At 39.6% G+C, this 17,438-nt stretch overlaps 1 protein-coding gene across 5 annotated transcripts in view; it reads left to right on the forward strand.

Moving 5' to 3' along the window:
* LOC132398122 (protein Shroom4-like) overlaps nucleotides 1–17,438 on the forward strand; it is a 140,977-nt gene that overhangs the window by 91,675 nt on the left and 31,864 nt on the right. For all 5 annotated transcript variants that reach the window (XM_059977136.1, XM_059977134.1, XM_059977138.1 and 2 more), the window contains 3 exons: nucleotides 928–1,059; nucleotides 7,952–10,343; nucleotides 16,875–16,936. In XM_059977136.1, coding sequence (XP_059833119.1) covers nucleotides 928–1,059; nucleotides 7,952–10,343; nucleotides 16,875–16,936 — 2,586 coding nt within the window. The remainder of the gene's footprint in view (nucleotides 1–927; nucleotides 1,060–7,951; nucleotides 10,344–16,874; nucleotides 16,937–17,438) is intronic.

Consider the following 17,438-nt stretch of genomic DNA (forward strand, 5'->3'; position numbering starts at 1 on the left):
AAGCAAAAGAGAAATAACAAGATGTGGTCATGGGTTCGTGGACCATTCAGAAGTTAGATAGCGGAGGAGAGAAGCTGTTCATGTATTGAATGGTGAGGGGCTTTAATAATGGATGGAACCTTCTTGAAGCACCACCTGTTAAAGATGTCTTTGATGGCATGGAGAGTCTGTTCACACTGGAACTGGCTTAGTCGATAGCCTCTTGCAATCCTGCCCATTAGATACTCATTACCAGGCTGTGATGCAACCAGTAAGAATGCTCTCCTTTGCCTACCTGTAGAGATTTGTAGGAGTCTATGGTGAGACACCAAATTTCCTCAAACTCCTAATGGTGAAGAGTCACCGGCATTGTTTGTAATTGTAAGAATGTGCTGGGCCCAGGATAGATCCTGAGTTATTGATGCCCAGGAACTTGAAGCTGCTCACTCTTTCCACCACTGACTCCCTCAATGAGAACTGGTGTGGTCCTCCCAACTGCCCCTTCACAAAGTCATTAACATTCACACCAAAGTTTATAGGTGAAGAATGTATCTAGGCGGTGTGGCAAAATGCTGCCAGTGCACGTGGAGTTGAATCATCATGAGAATTAACTTGGCGAACTTCGGGAAAGGTGTGAGATCTGTAGTAGACCAATATTGTGGTTTTTTTAAAAAGCCCTAATACATTATGAATGTAACTTTAAGATGTTTGATAGGACCTACGCTATTCATTGTTTTGTGCTTGGTCCCTTGTTACTCTTGGCTGGATCCTTTTCCAGAAAAGAAATATATTTGCATTAGTAAAACATCTTTCTTGTTTTCAGAATGTTCCAAATTCTTCTTTGCTAATTTAAGTGTAATCATTGTTTTGTAGGCAGACAACGTCTACAAATGCTAATACCATTATCATGTATCTGCAGCTTACATTTGTGGGTTTTATTTCTTTCAGAAGAACTGGTCCTGGGATAAGACCTTACACATGGCACTTGGCCAAGTTATCAGAGGGACAGCCTGAGGCCACTACGATGCCCTATTCATCAGGGTCTCTTAGTTTGTCATGGCATTCGGGATATGATTCCAGGTGAGTTTATGTGACAGTTATTGCATATGACAGTTAGAATTGCTGATGAGATAGAAACGAGATGTGTAAAAAGTACTAGTTATACTCATTTTTTCCCAAGACTTAAGAAAATCTTCAGCTCAGATCAGGGTCCAAGTCCACTAATCCAAGCTAGCATGTTAATGGAAGAGCTCTAGTAAACTTAATTGCCTCTGGGCTTATGTAGGGGAAAAATCATTTGGAATTTCTATTTGTGATTGATTCTCAGAGACACATGTTAAATGTGCCCATGTGAGTGTTTTAGGGTTGATTAGATTTGAACATGATGATATTTGCTTGAGTGAAGAATGTGATTTGTGTATAGCATTGGGAATAACCAGTGCTGTAGAATCGGAGAGAAAATCTGCAGATGCTGGAAGTCTAAGCAACACACAATCAGATACTAGCATGTGACTTCCTTTATAAAAGAAAAGAGAAAGAGTAAATATTAAAACAACAAGAGTATGGCAATGCTGAAAATTTAATGTTTCTGTAATTCTGTTCTTTGTATGTTTATGATTTGTTCTGTGACGACTGCTGATTAACAGGAATCATTCTATGTATTCTAATTACACTGGGGCCCAAAGTCTGCAGTCCAGCCAAGAAAAGTATTTTGCTGGAATTTATGTTAATATCTCATTTAATGATGCTAGTTTTAGCTTCTCAACTACATTAAGCATTTTAAATCCAGAGTTTCATGCTGTTCTTTAGTATAAATATGTGCATAATGAATTTTACTATTTAGTTTTCTTACCCCGTGGAGGATAAATATTTATTGCACAGTTCTTTAAACAAATTTGTGGGGTTTTTTTGTTTCCTCTGTCTTTGTTCTTCATTATGTCATTGTCTCCCGCAGCAATATAATTATATACATATAAATATACAGAAGGATAGAAGCCTCCAGCCAGTCCAACAAGCACGACTCTTCAGTGATAATGAAACTAAGTATCATGACTATCACAAGGTGAAGAGAGAATATCAAATTTTGAGATTCCCTGGGCTAAATACATAGAATAAATAAGATTCACAGTACAAAACAGACCACTTAGTTCAACTAATCTTAGTGCTGCCCTGACTTAATTACATTAAATTATTTTCTTACTTGCGTATTTAACTGCTTCTACTTAAAGGCATTTAAATTACACACCACTTACCATTCTCTGGGTAAATACATTTCATTTTTCACTTGATTTATTCCTAGTTACCTTGTTTAAGAGTCTATTCTATTCTCTTCTTCCAAGTACCTTTTATCTACCCCCCCTTAACAATTTTTACTGCTGATTTTTTTTCCCGTTATCCATCCATTCCTCAGTAAGTGAAACGAGACCCCAACTTGCTATAGGTGCTTAGGTAACCGTGATTCCTTAGTATCTGTTGGACACCATTGGATCAGTTCATGACTGATTTGTAGCAGAATTTTGTAAACTCTCCTTAGTTCTATATTCTCTTAAAAATATCAAAATAGAAAATGCTGGAAACGCTTAGTGGGTCAGGCAACATTTATAGAAAGAAAAACAGGTAATTTCAGGTTTAAAAACTCTCCTTTCCCGGATCTGATGAATGTTAACTGTTTCTTTTTCCATGAATATGTGTAGTTTTTCTGGCATTTTATGTTTTTATTACTGTAGCCATTAATACTCTTCCATAGCCTTTGAGAAAATCAAGTTTAAATAAATTAAAGATGCAGGTAAGATTAAGCAGGCAAAGTACATAATGATTCCTGTTTGGGAGGAGCATGATGGCTTGATTGGTTGAGGAGTGTCATAACTAAAACCTCACACACAACAAGGCATGGCATCAAAGGTTACGAAGAGAAGGCTGGGTACTGGGGTTGAGGAGGTAGTATAAAAGGGTCAGCCATGATTGAATGGCAGAGCATACTCAATTCAATGGGCCAGGTGGCCTAATTTTGCTGCTATATCTTATGGTGTAAGACCACAGAACTGATTGTGTACTTGAGTCGGGAGAACACACCAATCCTCATCAAGGGGTCATTGGTGAAAAGAGTAAGCAGCTTTCAGTACTCACCTAGGTGACCAATCGCCCTCCTAGGTGTCAAGATCTCAGAGATCCTATCCTGGCCCAACACTTCGATGCAATCACAGAGAAGACACAGCAAACTCTTACTTTGTTAGGAGTTTGGGGAGGTTTGGTATGTCACCAAACACACTTGCAAATCTCTGTAGGCATGCAGTGGAGCAAATTCTAACTGGTTGTATCACAGTTTGTTGTGGAGGCTCCACTGTGCAAGATTGCAAGAGACTGCAGAAGCCAAATGCAGCCAGCTCCATGACAGGTACTGTGTTATCCCACCTACGAGGACATTCTCAAGAGGTGGTGCCTCAAGAAGGTGGTATCCATCATTGAGGTCCTTAACCATTCAGGACATGCCCTCTTCTCATTTCTACCATCGGGGAGGAAGTACAGGAGCCTGAAGACACCACCACCGCCCCTCAACTCAACAATTCAAAAAGCGCTTCTTCCCATTTGCCATTAGATTTCTGAATAATCCGTGAACACTACTGTTTTTTGTACCATTTATTTACTTTGTAAATTACTGTACAATAATTTCATCTGTGCACCATACTGCTGCAAAACACCATTCCACATCATATAATATAATGGTTCTGATCCTTTTTGACTATTTGACAATGCAAGTGTCCTATTATGTGAAACTAAAAGGGCAAAAAAAAATCTCTCCAAACCTCAACAAGTGTAAATGAGTTGCAGGAGATAATCACATCAAAAACACAATCATATAGAAATTTACAACACAGGAGGCCAGTTAGCTCATCATGTCTATTCTAGGATAATCCCATTTTCCGTCTTTTGGTGTGGAGCCTTCCTAGTTCTGATTCTTCAAGTACTCATCCAGCTACTTTGAGAGTTTCAGCCTCCATTACCATTTCATACAATGAGATCCAGACCCAAACCACTTATTGATTTAATTAATCATTTTCAAACCAGTAAACTTTTCAAAAAGATTAATGAAACCTGCCCCACTAACCTTAAATACAGTCCCTCTTATATTAGAGGCGTCGTGATTATGAAGAACAGAACTTCACACGGTATTTCACGGTACCAATAACTACTCTTGGTCCAAAAGGTCGACTGTTTATTCTTTTCCATAGATACTGTCTGACCTGCTGAGTTCCTCCAGCATTTCATGTGTATTGCTCTGGATTTCTAGCATCTGCAGAATCTCTGGTGTTTATAATACTTCAAGGGCAAGGACAGTATCTTTCATATTCAAATCATCATGCAATAAATGCCAGCGTACTATTTGTCTTCTAATTGTTTGCTGGACTTGCATATTAACGTCCACTGGTCTTGTGCACAGGTCCTTTTGAACACCCTCACTTTTCACATCTGTCTCAATTTTTAAAAGTTGCTCTTTTGTTTCCTATGTTTCTAGCAAAGTGGATGATTTCTCACATTTCCGCATTATACGAGGGGTGATTGATAAGTTGTGGCCTAAAGTAGAAGGAGATGAGTTATTAACTTCAAACTTTCTGCATAATCATTCAAAGAGTTGACCTGCATGTGTATGTAAAGAGAGCTGTATAACTCATCTCCTTCTACCCTGGGCCACGAACTTATCAATCACCCCTGCCGTGGACACTTTCTGGAGGTCCAAGATCCATATGCTCCACAGCCGTTGGACTAAGTGTGTAAATATAGGAGGAAACTATGTTAAAAAATAAATATGCTAGGTTTCTAAAATTGATTCTTTTACCTTGGGCCACAAACTTATTAATCACCCCTCGTATGTCATCTGCCATATTCTTACCGAACACACACTGTGGCCACTTTATTAAGGTCACCTGTACACCTCGTTAATGCAGATATCTAATTAGCCACTGCATAAGAGTATGCAAGACATTGTCAAGTGGTTCATTTGTTCTTCTGACCAAACATCAGACAGAATAAGATGAAATATGATCTAAGTGACTTTAACTTTGTTGAAGTTAACTAAATTAACTTTAATCATTTAATAATCATATTTTCCAAATTATTGTTGGTGCCAGCAGAGTGGTTTGAGTATCTCAGAAACTGCTGGTCTCGGAGTTTTCACATACAACAGGCTCTAAAGTTTACAGAGAATATTGCAAAAACAAAATACAACAAACATCCAGTGAGCAGCAGCTCTGGGATGTAAACACCTTAATAATGAGATGGCTCAGAGGAGCATGGCCAGACTGGGTCAAGCTGACAGGAAGGGAGCAGTAACTCAAATAGCTATGCGTTACAGCAGTTGTGTACAGAAGAGCACCTCTGAACACGCAACACGTCAAACATGAAGTGGATGGGCTACAGTAGCAGAAGACCACACCAGATTCCACTCTGTTACTTAATAAAGAGGCTACTGAGTGTATGTGCATATCTGTGATGCCTACTAAACAACTCACTGCTACTTTGTATGAGTACGAACTTTGGATATATTTTACTTGGTCCCTCCTCCCAAATTATGATTGTGAACTCCCAGGTTCCCTGAAGTTACAACTTCCTAACCTGAAAAATGACTTGCTTTTTATTACTATTTGTTTTCCTTATGTTCTGCACTCCATTGTGCTATTACAGCTTAGGGCATTAGAATTCAGAGTTCAATTCCTGTTTCGCTCTGTTTTTAAAAAAGCTTTGTACATTCTTCTCATGGGTGCTCTGGTATCCTCCCACAGTCCAAAGATGCACTGGTTAGTAGGTTAATTGGTCATTGTAAATTGTCCTGTGGATAGACTGGGGTTAAACTGGCGGGTTGCTGGGCGGCACGACTCAGTTAGGCCAGAAGGTCTGTTTTGCACTACACCTCTAGATAGGTGGGTAACTCCATTCCTTAATGCTCTAATTTTATTAAGTAATTTTCACATGGCACATTACCAATGGCCTTTTGAAAGTCTGGACATTCCACTTCCATCAGATCTCCCCTTATTTGCCCAGCAAGTTACAACTTAAAGATTTTTAATATATTTATCAAATGTGATTTGCCCTTCATAAGCCCATTTTGACTCAGCCTAATCCTACAATTATTATTTTAGACCATAAGACACAGGAGCAGCCCATTGAGTCTGCTCTGCCATTTAATCATGACTGATTTTATTCATCTTTTGAACCCCATTCTCCTGCCTTCTCCCTGTAACTTTGACACCTCCTACAAGTCAATTACTTGCCTCAGCAGTCATCCATGGCAACAAATTGCACAGATTCACAAAGCTGCCTAAAGAGGTTCCTCCTCATTTCTGTTCTAAAGGGATGTCCTTCTAATCTTAGTCTCTAGACTCAGTATTGGAAACATCCTCTGTACGTTCACCCTATCTGGGCCTTTCAATGTTTGGTAGGTTTCAGTTAGATCTGTCCCTCTTTCTCCTTCTAAACTCCAGGGAATACAGGCTCAGAGCCATCAAACATTCTTCACATGTTAATCCTTTCAGTCCTGCGATTATTCTCATGAACCTCCTCTGGACCCTGTACAAATGCCAGCACATCCTTTCTTCAATATGGGGCAGAGAAATGCTGAAAATACAGTCTGACAAATGCTTTATAAAGCCTCGGCATTACATCCTTGCTTTTATACTCCAATCCTCTGGAAGTGAATGCTAACATTGCATTTGCCTTCCTTGCTATCGATTCAACCTGCAAGCTCACCTTTAAGGAATCCTGCACTAAGTACCCCCAAGTCCCTTTGCACCTCTAATTTCTGAATTTTCTCCCCATTTTGAAAGCATTCTATGCCTTTATTCCTTCTGCCGAAGTACATGACTGTACATTTTACTGCATTGCATTCCATCTGCTACTTCTCTGCCATTCTCCTAATCTGTACAAGTCCTACAGACTCCCTGCTTCCTCAAACTACGCCCTCCTCCTATCTTTGTATCATATGTAATCTTGGCCACAAAGCCATCCATTCTGTCATCCAGATCATTAACATATACTGTGAAAAGTACTGGATGCAACCCTTGTTTTGTAGTCTCGTGCGGCACTTATTCAAAGGCCTTCTGAAAATCCAAGTAAACAACATTCACTGACTCCCCTTTGTCTATCCTGCCTGTTATTTCCTCAAAGAATTCCAACCTATTTGTCAGGCAAGATTTCCCCTTAAGGATATCATGCTGACTTGAGTACACTGTAGGAGGAAGAATGCAAAAGAGGTATCAGAATCAGGTTTAATATCACTAGCAAATGCCATGAAATTTGTAATTTTAATGCAGCAGTAAATTGCAATATATAATTTTCAAAATCTTTAAATTATAAATAAATTAAATAAGTAGTGCAAAGAGATTGTACATGGTTTCATTGCCCATTCAGAGATCTGATGGTGGAGGGGAAGAAGCTGTTCCTAAAACATTGAATGTGATTCTTCAGGATCCTGTACCACCTCTTTGAAGGTAGCAGTGAGAAGAGGGCATGTTCTGGGTGATGGGGTTCCTTAATAGTTGATGTTGCCTTTTTAAGGCATCGTCTTTTGAAGATGTCCTCAGTGCTGGGGAGGCTAGTGCCCGTGATGGAGCTGGCTGAGCTTTCAACTTTCTCCAGGTTTTTCCTGATTCCGTGCAGTGGTCAATCAATGCCAGATGGTGATACAACCAATTCGAATGCTCTCCACAGTACATTTGTAAAAATTTGCAAGAGTCTTTGGTGATGTACCAAGTTTCCTCAAGTTCCTTATGAAATACTGATGCTGTTGTGCCTTCTTTGCAATTGCATCAAGATGTTGGGTGCAGGATAGATCCCCAGAGATGTGACACCCAGGCAACCAGAAAATGGTACTACCAGCATATAAATGGAAGCCATAAATTATTTGTCAAACAAAGTGGGGAACAAAATACAATATTGTGATTTTTTTTTTAAAAATCATCTATATTCTTTTGTCTTGCAGTGACTTTCCTATGCAGTGGGATCAACTAGCTCTCCATCATAGCTTGGATCAAAGGAGCTCATTTGGAAGTATGGACAGCCTTGACCAACCCAACCAAAATTGTGATCAAAGCACATACCCTAACAAAAGAGATTCTGCCTACAGCTCATTTTCTGCAAGCTCTAATACCTCTGACTACACCGTTTCCTCATCAATGAAGACTGATGAGTCTGCATCCCTGGACAGTATATTGCATAGTTTGGGACCATGGTTACCAGTGAAGTATGGAGATGCCCAGTATTTGCAAAGTGGAAGTGAAGGTGGGGAACCAGTGGCTGAGGAACAATTATGTTCTCACTGTGGAAAGAGGTCATCTGAAGGAGACAATGTGCCAGCATCCCATGTGCTTGGCGAAAGTGCTGCAGGTTCTACCAGCTCAGCTCCTCCCCCGCCTCCTGTTCGCAGGGAAAGTTTTGTGGCCACTAAATCCCGCTCTGCATCTATGTGTCTGACGAATTCTGAGGCACTTGCAGCAAAAAATTTGCTGCTTCATCGTGGAAGGTGGACTTCTGAAACCTTGTTATCAGTAAAAAATAGAGATTCTGAGGGAGAATCTTACTGTGTTCCCAATTGCTCTACTAGCCCTTCCCAGTACTCTAGCAAATCCATATCTAGTCATTGTCCAATAGAGTGTTGTTGTTTGCTAAGGCAACAACCAAGGCTTTACTGTCATTCTCATAGGCACAGTGAAGAAATCGTTTCACATGAAAATGCAACACGTCCTAGAAAATCTATCCAGTATTTGATGGGGCAGTTGAATTCATGCAACTTAATTGATCCGTCCTTTGTTGCCAGTCAATACCAGAACACAAACCGAATGGATCAAAATAAAAAATTAACTTTGAATGTACATAGACACAGTGCACCTGAAAGGTTGTTATCAGTGCAACTACTTCCACAAATGATTTCAGATTGTAATAAAAATGGAATACAGTGTAACCAAGAAAGAGGTGAATGGCCCAATAGTATATCAACACCTCAGATTGGATATCAGTCCAATGCTGGGGGTCTTTATAAAGCTTTAAACAAAATTGATACTTCATTTGAAAAACAGATAAAAGAGACTCCAATGAGTTCTGAATGTATACTGAAGGAAAAGCAACAAGAAACTGATGGTTCTTCCTACAGTCACTGTATAGATAGTCAAGATCTATCTTCATCTTGCAAGACTCAACTCAGTCAAACAAGCTGCCAAGGTGCAACTGCTGAAATGATAGCCCATCAACAGGAATCCCCAAGCCCGTCGGATAAAATGAGTGAAATTGGAAGCACATCCTCAAGTAGTCATGTTTTGGAAATAGAGAATGAAATTTTCCGAAATGCCCGGTTATCAAGTTCCAAAGCAGCAAGAATGCGGCGGAAAAGTGATCGCTTTGCCACAAATTTGCGTAATGAGATACAAATGAAGAAAGCTCAGCTCCAGAAGAACAGAAGTGGTGCTGCACTGCTGCAGATGGAAGAAACTTCAGAAGAAATGAGTGATTCAAGAGAGGGGCCATCCACTTCCTATACTTGCATAACCAATGAGTCTGAAGCCAATAACAGAGCAGAAGAAACAACCAGTGCAAAGACAGAGACCACAAGTTCCAATAAAGACCTGGATAACACATCTGAAAATCATAAAGCTGGAAGTATGTATTTTTGTTCATTGGCCAGCAACTCCAATATTTCGCCAAACAAATATAAATCAGAAATAGATGCATTATCCAAAACTGTTGAGCAGAAGACTGCACAGAATTCTTGTGGCAGTGACCTGAGGAGATGGACATCAGAAAATAAGCTGGAGTTTCAAAATAAGGTGATAAAGGAAAGTGGAGCAGATGAGGTAAAACCATGTACAGTGCCATTGTTGGAAGAACCAGATACCTCCCCATTGGTGCCTTTTGCAGAGAGGAGAAGATTCTTTGAAGAAACTAGTAAAATTTTCTCCGGATCTGATTCGGTAGGACCTCAGAGTAAATCAAATTCATTAGGAAGGTGTAAAGCTCAGCATTTATGCAGTAAGTTGCATGTTAATCAACGTGATGATCCAAAGCCACCTCCTGAGGAAAACTTCCATCACTCCACAGGCAGGGTTGATCAGTGCCCTGAGAAATATACGGTTTGTTCATTTAGAGATATAGAGCAACAAAAGTACAACCATCAAGGAGAGAAACAATGTGAACAGAAATGCGACAATTTAGAGCCACTCAAACCAAATATACCATGCACTTTGAAAAAACATGTTCAGCAAATACAACAAGCTGCTGGAGATGTATCCATACATTATCAGGATTTTCATTCAGTTAACATTCACCTCGAAGAACCTCATTCTAAAACAAGGTTCGAGCAGATTCCAGCCACTTTAACTAAGGTAGGGCAACTATGTCAATTTTTTTAACTGGGTCTCACTTTTTTTGAAAATTTATTCTCCTAATGAATCAAACATCTATTGCAGGCTTTATTAACAATGACAAAAATGCGATAAGGCATGCAAAGGAAGCAACTTCAGTTTTTTTAAATTTTTCATGTTACGAGAAGCATTCTGATGTTCAACCTTTCAAACCCTTTCTGATTGAAATCAGAGATTTTCAACATGAGAAATGACAAAAATGTTATTGTGTAATTAGGAACCTTTTCTGTTGTCTGGTTGATATAATGTTCTATTTTTAACTTGTACCTCTTGTGAGCTAAGATCAAAGGGTGGAATTCTTATGTAAACAATATAGATGCAACTTGGAACATGTTTAAGCCAGCCATCTATCATGCACAGATTTGTTGATTGACTGTTTTAAATGTGATACTGAGTTTCAAAAAAAAACAACTGCCTGGGAGAGGTATATTTTCAACATATTTTCAGTGCTTTCAAAGAAACTTGTACCTTCATTTTGTTAAATGTTCCCTGTTAAACGAGAATTATTCTAATCAAGTTTTCTTATCCCAATTGATAGAATAAAATTAATCGTACACAGTGGGTAGAATGTAAGCAACCTAAAAGCTCACCGTTACAATTCTGGTATCACATTATACAGTATGTGAAATGCATTTCCTTCATATCCTCTACTTTTCACTGGATTAGCAGTCAGGGAAAGGAGCCTGTATTCATTATTTGTCCCTTCGCACATGATAATATTGTGCACTCATTTCTTCCACCACGAGCATGAATGGTTCCTCATTGCCATCCACTGAGCTGTTGTGGAATGAGTACTCTAAACACTGTCATGGTTCTTTTTGTATTGATGCCTTTTGTTCTACTGAGAGTTAGCTTTGGTTTCGATAAACTATTAATTTCATTGAAATTCACTTCTACTAATGCGGTAACTTTTCCTCTTCTCATAATCAGTATAAATGTTGATTGGCCATTAACCATTTATTGATTTCAACCATAGAACCATAGAACATTACAGCACAGAAACAGACCTTTGGCCCTTTTTGGCTGTGCCGAACCATTTTTCTGCCTAGTCCCACTGCCCATATCCCTCCATACACCTCTCATCCATGTACCTTCCAAGTTTTTCTTAAATGTTAAAAGTGAGCCCGCATTTACAACTTCATCTGGCAGCTCATTCCACACTCCCACCACTCTCTGTGTGAAGAAGCCTCCCCCCCCCCCCATGTTCCCTTTAAACTTTTCACCCTTGACCCTTAACCCATGTCCTCCGGTTTTTTTCTCCTCTAGCCTTAGTGGAAAAAGCTTGCTTGCATTCATTCTATGTATACCCATCATAATTTTATATACCTCTATCAGATCTCCCCTCATTCTTCTATGCTCCAGGGAATAAAGTCCTAACCTATTCAACCTTTCTCTGTAACTCAGTCTCTCAAGTCCCGACAACATCCTTGTAAACCTTCTCTGCACTCTTTCAACCTTATTAATATCCTTCCTATAATTCGGTGACCAAAACTGCACACAATACTCCAAATTCGGCCTCACCAATGCCTTATAGAACCTCAGCATAACATTCCAGCTGTTACACTCAGTACTTAGATTTATAAAGGCCAATGTACCAAAAGCTCTCTTTACTACCCTATCTACCTGGGACGTCACTTTTAGGGAATTTTGTATCTGTATTCCTAGATCTCTCTGTTCTACTGCACTCCTCAGTGCCCTACCATTTACCTTGTATGTTCTACCTTGTTTTTTCCTTCCAAAGTGCAATACCTCACACTTGACTGTATTAAGCTCCATCAGTCATTTTTCAACCCTTTTTTCCAGCTGGTCCAGATCCCTCTGCAAGCTTTGAAAACCTTCCTCACTGTCCACTACACCTCCAATCTTCGTATCATCAGCAAATTTGCTGATCCAATTTACCACATTATCATCCAGATCATTGATATAGATGACAAATAACAATGGACCCAGCACTGATCCTAGTGGCACACCACTAGTCTCAGGCCTCCACTCAGAGAAGCAATCCTCCACTACCACTCTCTGACTTCTCCCATTGAGCCAATGTCTAATCCAATTTACTACCTCTCCACGTTACCTAGCGACTGAATCTTCCTAACTAGCCTCCCATGCGGGACCTTGTCAAAGGCCTTACTGAAGTCTATGTAGACAACATCCACTGCCTTCCTTTTGTCCACTTTCCTTGTAACCTTCTCGAAAAGCTCAATAGATTTGGTAAACATGACCTACCATGCACAAAGCCGTGTTGATTCTCCTTAATAAGTCCCTGTCTATCTAAATACTTGTAGATCCTATCTCTTAGTACTCCTTCCACCAAATGCAATTATCTCATAATATTAAATGCCAGAATCAATCAGCAACGTAGGTAGTATCTCAGGAAAGAAAAATAACATTCAGTCAATAATCTTTCATGAGACACCATTTAATCAAGAACATTAAAACGTAAGAAACTTTTTGACAAGAACAGTCTAATTGGCCAAACAAAGCTTGCCAAATTCCTGTTCACATAGTGTGTTGAAATAACTAGAGAGTTTAGATTTGAAAATCTCTAAGGTACTACTCTCAACTACACAACTAGGTAGTTTGTTCCATGTGTCCACAACTCACTGTGTAAAGAAATGCTTCATGATGTTAGCCTGAAATCTCCCCTCAACCAGTCTCCACCTGTGGTCCTGCGTCCTTGATGATGGATTAATTTTGAAGTAGCAGCTGGCATCGCCTTGCTTGTACCCTTATGAGTTTGAACACTTCTATCATGTCCCCTCTCATTCTACATGTACTTAAGCTAAAACAGTTTAAATCTTTCAATCTTTCTTCATAGCTCATACCCTGCAGATCTGGAATGAGTCTATCACCCTTCTCTGAACTCTCTTCACATCATAAGAATTTTCAACCGTAAATGTTAGCTGTGTTTCTGTTCAAAGTTCAAAGTAAATTTATTATCAAAGTACATGTATGTCACCACACATGGCCCTGAGATTCATTTTCTTGTGGACATATTTTTAAAAATCCGTAATAGAATAACAACCGTAATATAATCAATGAAAGACCATTCTATTCCTCAGATGCTGCCTGATTTGCTGAGTGTTTCCTGCATTTACCGTTTTTGCCTCTTAAAACCAATTTGGCTTAAGTAATCCTGCTATAATCATAAGACTATAGAGTCAGACTAGACAACTCAGTTAGCCTTGCTCCACATTTCTCCAATCTACATTAGCTGCATATCACACTGTACCTGAAGCTGAGCTTTATATATGGTTGCTCTTTGAAAATCATAGGTGTAGAATCAAAATGGTTGAGTGTATTTGTATATTATTTTTTAAATATTCTTTTGGATCATCAGGATATGATTCTGTGTACACTCCGTTCAGTTCTATGCCTGAATTTGAATCATTTCCTTTCCCAGTAAGCAGTTCCTAGTAATGGAATGTTACTTCTGGGCCCAAAATAAAATGCACAAAGGAAACCATGACCAAGCCATGACTCCTATACTGAAGTCCTAAGAATAATTGGAAGGATTTTACCAGACTGCTGTAGGGTTCAAGGCACTAACTCAGTTGCAAGTACATGAACTAAGATATTTGCATTTAACGCTGTGAGTTTTGTGGTGAATTCATTTGCACTAGGCCATCGGTACTTTGTAATGGTGAAGTGTTACTTGTTACTTTTTTTTGTTTTTCCTTTGATATTGACTTTTGCGGAGTTGTAGATTTACATTCTCTAGTGGTTCCATATCTACCTTGTTCCATAGGGTTCAATAAAGGTGACTTCTCCCTCAAGTTCAGACAGCATGCTGCATTAACTGAGAGAAAATAAGAAGCCTATTTTTGTCCTTTGCGTTGCTCTCTCTCTCTTATTTGAGGTTCTTAGGAACATTTGGAGTGCCTTTACTAGTCAACTTAGTAATGACTGGACATGCTCAGTATAAAGTGATTCATTTTAATTTGACCATCAGAGATTGCTTGCACTGATTTTCATTAATTGTGGATGTGAAGTTAAAGAAGTCATTTTTAAATTGTGTGGACAGTTTTCTCTCCACGTTGATTTGGCTATATGATGTGTCTTTAGCTGTCAAAAGGGAACACGTAACCTTCTACGCTTGAACCTCTCCATGTCTGGGTCCCTTTCCTCTTTTATTGGCAGGTTTTGTGCACTCTGGATGCATGAGTTCAAGGGGCTTAATACCACCATGAGTTTCTTTTTTACTTTGAGTGGATATGGGCCAGAGGTTTTTGGGAATGTTGGGAAGGATGGCTTCAAAGAAGGCTCATCCTTGATTTCCTTGTATTATCATCCTTGTATTCACCATCCTTCAAGACTTTTTACTGTTCACCTGGTAACTCCCTCTGGGCTTGGGCGCCATGGTAAGGTAGTGGTTAGCGTGACACTATTATAGTTCAGGGTATCAATATTTAATTCTGGCATCCTCTGTAAGAAAGTTTGTATGTTCTTCACATAAGAGCACAAGAACATAAGAAATAGGAGCAGGAGTAGGCCATCTGGCCTGTCGAGCCTGCTCCACCATTCAATAAGATCATGGCTGATCTGGCCATGGACTCATCTCCACCTGCCTGCCTTTTCCCCACACCCTTAATTCGCCTACTATGCAAAAATATATCCAACCTTTGTCTTAAGTATATTTAGTGAGGTAGCCTCCACTGTCTCATTGGGCAGAAAGTTCCATAGATTCACCATCTCCCCGAATCTTGAGGTTATGTCCCCTAGTTCTAGTCTCACCTACCAGTAGAAACAACTTTCCTACCTCTATCTTATCTATAATGAGAGCACGTGGGTTTCCTCGAGGTGCTGCAGTTTCCTCCCACAGTCCAAAGGTGTGCTGTTAGTAGGTTAATTGGTCATTGTAAACTGCCCTGTGACAAAGCTATGGTTAAATAGGTGGGTTGCTGGGTAGCATGGTTCAGTGGGCCAGAAGGGCCTGTTCCACACCATCTCTGAATAAATCAGTAAGTGTCTGTCTGGGGAGAGTGGTGATTGGCAAGAAACAATGTAGTCATCTTAGTGTTATTAATCAAAATGAACCAGGGCCTTGATGCTGAAGATGTTGGCTTGGAGTAGGTCATGGCTTTGGTTTATCTTTTCAGTGAATTTGCTGGATTTGGATGCTATTTGTCCACTGTCTTGTGATGTTTGCTCTAAGTTGTCAAGGTGTGAAACAGGTGTCAGGTACTGATTGTGGGCTTCCTGATAAACCTTTGGTTTTGTGTCTTCTCCAAGGTCTTGATTTTCAAGTGTATTTTTGCTTGGTCAACTAAAAGCTGTGCTGGAATACTGATGAGGTTAATTTCTCATACCAGGGCTTAGAATTGAATGCCTGTCTGGGCAACGTGGTGTTAAGCATGAAGTGAAGTGGCCAGCCAGTGAACAGGTGTAATGTGAAAACCCTGTCCATTTGCCTCCAGGTGGACTGTGATTGAAGGAGCAGTTGGTTGGACACTGAGAGGTAGTTGTTCAGGAGCATCCTGGTGATCACGGACCTGAGTACCAACGGCAGGGAGACCCTTTTGTCAGTGGAGGATGGTGAATCTGTGCAGTTTATTGCCATAAATGACTATGGAGCCTAAGTCAATGGGGATATTTAAAATATATTGGGATATTTATTTCAATGGGGAAAAAAGATCAGCCATGAATGAATGGCAGAGCAGACTCAATGAGCCATATGGCCTAATTCTGCTCATATGTCTTATGGTTTCATGGTAGTTACAAGTCAGATTTATCTCCTTCTTGGAAGATGGCTGTGATTCAGAATCTTTGAGGCCTAAGGTATCCTCCTCATCCCAGATGTGGACAGTGTGACTATAGATTGGAGACTGAAGCTCTTCACTGCCACATTACTGTCAGCTCCAAGGCTTAACATTATTTCATATTTGAAATGTGGCCTGCTTCACCTGTTGGTTAAGTGTGCAGCAAGGCTGATCCAAATGGGTTACTTGCGAAGGAGTCTTGATCACAGAGCTGGAGAAACCATGCATATCGTGGCTGTCAGTGAGTGGTTGGATCTGGTGTTTTCCACCATCTTTTTTTTAATCACACATTTCTGTTTACCCGTGTCTTCAGATGCATTACAATCGCAGGTTTAAGGAGAGTGTAAATATTATCACAGACTTTAGTTTTTTAATCTACATTTTGAGAAACTATTGACCTGATGTCAGTTTAAAATAACAGTAATGAAGTCCAAAAATAGAGATTGGAAATGTTGGAACTGAGATACTTTTCAACAGGACACTAGTTATAAAATGGTTGAACTATACTTCTAATGTAGTCCACCAGCTAGTTTTGTATTGCAGTGCTTCTTTTTCGAAGTTCCACAGACCCATTTTGGGCATTGTCAAATATTCAGTTTAGTTGCTAATTAAGGGACCTGTCTGCAGTCTAGCTAACAGGAGAAATTCCAGGGCAGTGTTGATGTGTTTCCCAACTGTGCCATAAATAGGGCTGCGGATGTTTCTTTGTACTGACTGACTCTCTTCTTTGCAGGGATATCCGGTGGAAAAACTGGATCAGACTGAGATAAACAGGAAGTTTTCTTCACCAGAAAGGTAGGACTTAGTGATTTAATTCCATGGAATGCCTTCCTTATTCCTTGCTAATCGCATGGTTTTATTTGACAAACTACTCACATGTATATGTTGGATTTCCAGAAGTATTGCTGAATATGCTTTTCCTCAAAGCAGACATAGATTACTAATCAAATTGATTCTGAGATTTCTGTATCCTTCCAGTTTTCAAGTGTCCATCAGAAAGAGTTCTGGTGGCAAGGATAATGAATGCTGATAATAAGCAATTAGCTAACCGATAAAGCAAATGCCAAGCTGTCTACCCATTCAGGAAAAGTTGTATTTCATTTATCACAACAGTGTCATGAACCCACATAGGTATTTGTAAACACAGTATTCAGCACATGATTTGGAAAAATGCTTTCTAAAACCATCTCTTTTTGTCTTGTTGTATTCATCTTTCTTATAACACAGGAGGCTTTTTGGTCCATCAGGTCTCAAAGGATTCCTATTAGTCCCATTCCCTAAATTATTCTCAGTAACC

Source organism: Hypanus sabinus, chromosome 8, assembly GCF_030144855.1.
Source record: "Hypanus sabinus isolate sHypSab1 chromosome 8, sHypSab1.hap1, whole genome shotgun sequence".
NCBI classification, from domain to species: Eukaryota; Metazoa; Chordata; class Chondrichthyes; order Myliobatiformes; family Dasyatidae; genus Hypanus; species Hypanus sabinus.